This window comes from Entamoeba invadens, assembly GCF_000330505.1.
Source record: "Entamoeba invadens IP1 unplaced genomic scaffold scaff_1105074725169, whole genome shotgun sequence".
Taxonomy (NCBI): Eukaryota; Evosea; order Mastigamoebida; family Endamoebidae; genus Entamoeba; species Entamoeba invadens.
Window position 1 is genome coordinate 34503 of NW_004443746.1, and position 3809 is coordinate 38311.

Below are 3809 nucleotides of genomic sequence, written 5' to 3' on the forward strand. Positions count from 1 at the left end.
AATAATATTGTAGATGATTACGAAAAGAAAGTTGTAACACTTTATGAATGTTTGAAAAACATCGCTGGTGTTTTTGAAGATCACAAGGCAAATATTGTGATTGATGATGAGCAAACAAGCGAAGAATAAAAATATAGTTATTTAAGCAATATAATTTTTAATTGGTTTTATAATAAATTGGTAATTTGATTGTAAAATAAATTTATTAAATAATATTATTATTTAATAAACAGAATAATACAGTTGAGTAAGTGAAAAATTAGACAACATTAAAATGTGGTATCTATTTTATTAGTTTTTTATTTATTTTAATATATAGTCACCCTCTAAAAGCAATAAAAACACGACAAATGGTCTAAAGAAACTATAATTTATTATTTTAAACTATAATTATACAAACAGTAAAAACAACATTAAAAAAACAAAAAATAAAATCACATTGAATCAATTTTTGTCAAGCTTTTTAATTAGTTTAAAATATAACGGCAATCAATTAATACATGACACTTTGAGGTGTTTTGTCAATCTAGTTGACTGTGACAGCTCGTTTAAAAGCAATAATAATAAAAGGAGGTGTTGTAACCACAAATAAAGAATCCACCAATATCATCAATTAACTTTCTTAGTCTGTTCCAGAGTTCGATATTGTGAAAAATGTTTTTTTTCTAAAACAAATTAAACTGTTTTTCAAAAGTCGGTACCGAAAGGACCCGACTTTTTGAAGTAAATGATTCCAAATATTTTTCATTTTGTTTGACATCGTTTTTTTGCTTATTTTTTTCCCTCTTATTTTTTAAAAAACAAACTTGACTGAACCTTGAATTTAGACCAAGCTAAAAAATTAAATAAAAAATAACAAGGAAAATATCAAATAACTTACTTCTTCAAAAATTTTGCTTGACCATATGGTTGTTTTTGCCGTGAGTAAAACTGACTTTTTCTCTTTTCAAAAGAAAATGTTAATGATCCAACAAATAATAAAAATCTTTCAATTTCATTAACACTTACAACACAAAGAAAAGATTATTGAAAATAAAAATAACCATTTAATATGTGTAGTGTTTCAAAGTTTGTTTTTTTTAAAGAGACAACCATAAAATAACAACAAGTTAGAACGATTTATTGTGTATTTTGAAGTGGGGGAGAGTCGTAATGTGAGAGGTAAAATACGGTTATCTCACCCATTCAAACTACTCGTCCATTACCAAAAGGCAAAAATGCCGATTTTTTGAGAATCTCAACAGTGAAAAAGACTGAATAACAGTCTCAGAAAATCGGACAAGTTTGTTCTAATTTTTTGTTAAAATCCCGAAATTTTAATTGAAATTTATAACTGTATTGGTTTTGAGGGTTAAAAAGTCGGTACTGTTTTTTCTTTTTTTCAAATGGAAATTATAAATGAAAACAACAAAAAAACTTTAAAAAACGGGAATTTATTATAAAAGGGTTTCCACTAATAATTGGTAAAGTACCGACTTTTGGCATACAGTTTATTATCCACATTTTCCTTCTCGACTTCTTCTTGAAAAAGCAAATTTACAAAACTGTCTTTCGCTTTAAAAGAAGACATTCTACTTTTAAGCCCACCAAATATCCCCAAATCAAGAACTTGAAAAAAAAATGAGAAGCATACGGAGTTAAACTAACAAAGGTTGTGTTATTTTGAGTGAGCAACACAATGAATCTGATACATCCAAAGAATTGGTTGAATTGTCGAAAACCATACCAGTTGTAGGTTTGGTTTTTGGTATTGTACAAATAAATGCACATATACAACATTATCCATTAAAATTGATTTTCAGTTCACCTTTAATCTATTTTTGACAATGTATTATTATTAAGTAAAATTTTAGTTTATTTTGAAATACTTTCAATTAAAAGAAATAAATGTCAAATTGAAACACAATATAAAATCATAATTTCAAAAAACTATAATATAGTTTCTTTAGACCATTTGTCGGAAATTTTTACCTTTTAGCGGGTGACTATAAGTAAAATATTTTACTATTAAAAATAAGTAAACTTTTTATTATTAAAAAATAGAATATTGAAGTATAGGTCAAGTGGCTTAGTTTTGTCATGCCCCTCAATTTGTTTACTGGAATATCTTGATTTAAGTTATTCAAAAAATGACAAATTCACATTAACATTCTTGATAACACAGAAATAAATATGATATCCATCATAATATATCAAATTAAATATATGATGATGAAATTGACATATCGATAATATATATATATATATATATATATTTAGATTAACGATTTATCATTCCAAAGTAACGAATATTAACTGAGACATTATTGTGTTTTAATCAATCGCTATGAACATTTGGTTGATAGTTTATTGTACAATTCGATCTTTTCAACAAAGAATACATAAAAAATTTATAAACTTTTTCTGAATAACAATTTTGGTTTTTTTATTTTTAATGGATAATTAAATATTTTTTGCCGAGAAAAAAAATTAATAAAAAAAATAAAAATAAAACATCGAAAAATATATTTTTTGAACTTTATGTTGAAGTTACCAATTGTCCAAGTTACGAGATGTCCCCCAATCACATCAGTTTTTTCAGCCTTTTTAATGATAATAGAACAAACCTAAAAAAAATAAATAAATATAATATAAAAATTTCAATTATAAAAATATATGTTCAAAATGTTAAAATTACATTACTATAAATATGTTTTATTATATCAGTTACATATTATTTAAATATAATGTCGACCATATAGATAATACTATCAAAGACGTTTATTTGTCGTTATTATAATTGTCGAACTTGCTTACTTGTCGCGCTATGGCTAATCGTTATGATGTACGACAATTAAATTTATAATTTTCTGATATGTAATTTTTGTTCAATTAAAACCCAAATTTTTAATCAAAAAGAATTGTCCAATTAATTCTTGCATTTACACAAATAGAAACCTTTCTCTTTTGGATTCACGACAAATAAACACCTTTCACCATGGTTAGGATTTTTTATAAAAAACCTGATTTGTGGCCATTTGTTTATTTGATTTCTTTTAAAGAATCAAGAAATGAATAAAAAACCTGATTGTGCTTTCACTATATTTTTTAAATAATTATATTGGTTCAGTAGTAATTTATAGTTGTAATTATAAATATAAAAATAAAAGAAAAAAGAAAAAAGTAAAAACATGAAATTAAATTAACTAAAATACATTAGATTTATTTAGAAGTAACAAAACGAATTAAACAAAAAAATCACTTAAACTAAACAACATTTGTGTAATACATATTTTTGTTGTTCATTGACAACACTATTTGTATTTTTGTCGATTACAACCGTTGTATTATTATTTGTCGACGCAACAACATCTTCACAAATCATCTGGAATAGAGCCATGATGTTTTGATTTGTTTTTGTTGAAGATTCAATAAGCCCGACATTCCATTTTATTGCTAATGCTTTTGCCTCTACATAGTCAACAGTTCTTTGTATCTCCAGATCACTTTTGTTTCCAACAAAAAGAATTGGCAAGTGTACATTTTCTTTAATATTACGTAATTTGTATATTCTTTCTCTATAATTGTTTGCTTCAATAAATGAAGTGCGTGAATTTATTGCATAAACAATGACAAACCCATCACATGTTTTAATATAATCGTCACACATTTGGTGTACCGTATAATCATCTGACGCATTACTTTCATAAATTTCAGTGTTATATAGTGTTTTGTCAATATGTATGTGTATTTTGTAAACATCAAAATTCGGAAAATTTTCATTGGAACCATATTTGTTTAAAATCATGCGTTCACAAATTGAAGTTTTG

General features: G+C 25.1%; 1 protein-coding gene across 1 annotated transcript; it reads right to left on the reverse strand.

Moving 5' to 3' along the window:
• Positions 1-3241: 3241 nt before the first annotated feature.
• Positions 3242-3787, reverse strand: EIN_011250 (hypothetical protein; the record flags this gene model as incomplete). The annotated part of the gene is made up of 1 exon (XM_004261282.1): positions 3242-3787. One exon carries the CDS (start codon positions 3785-3787, stop codon positions 3242-3244), a length of 546 nt encoding a protein of 181 aa, XP_004261330.1.
• Positions 3788-3809: the final 22 nt, after the last annotated feature.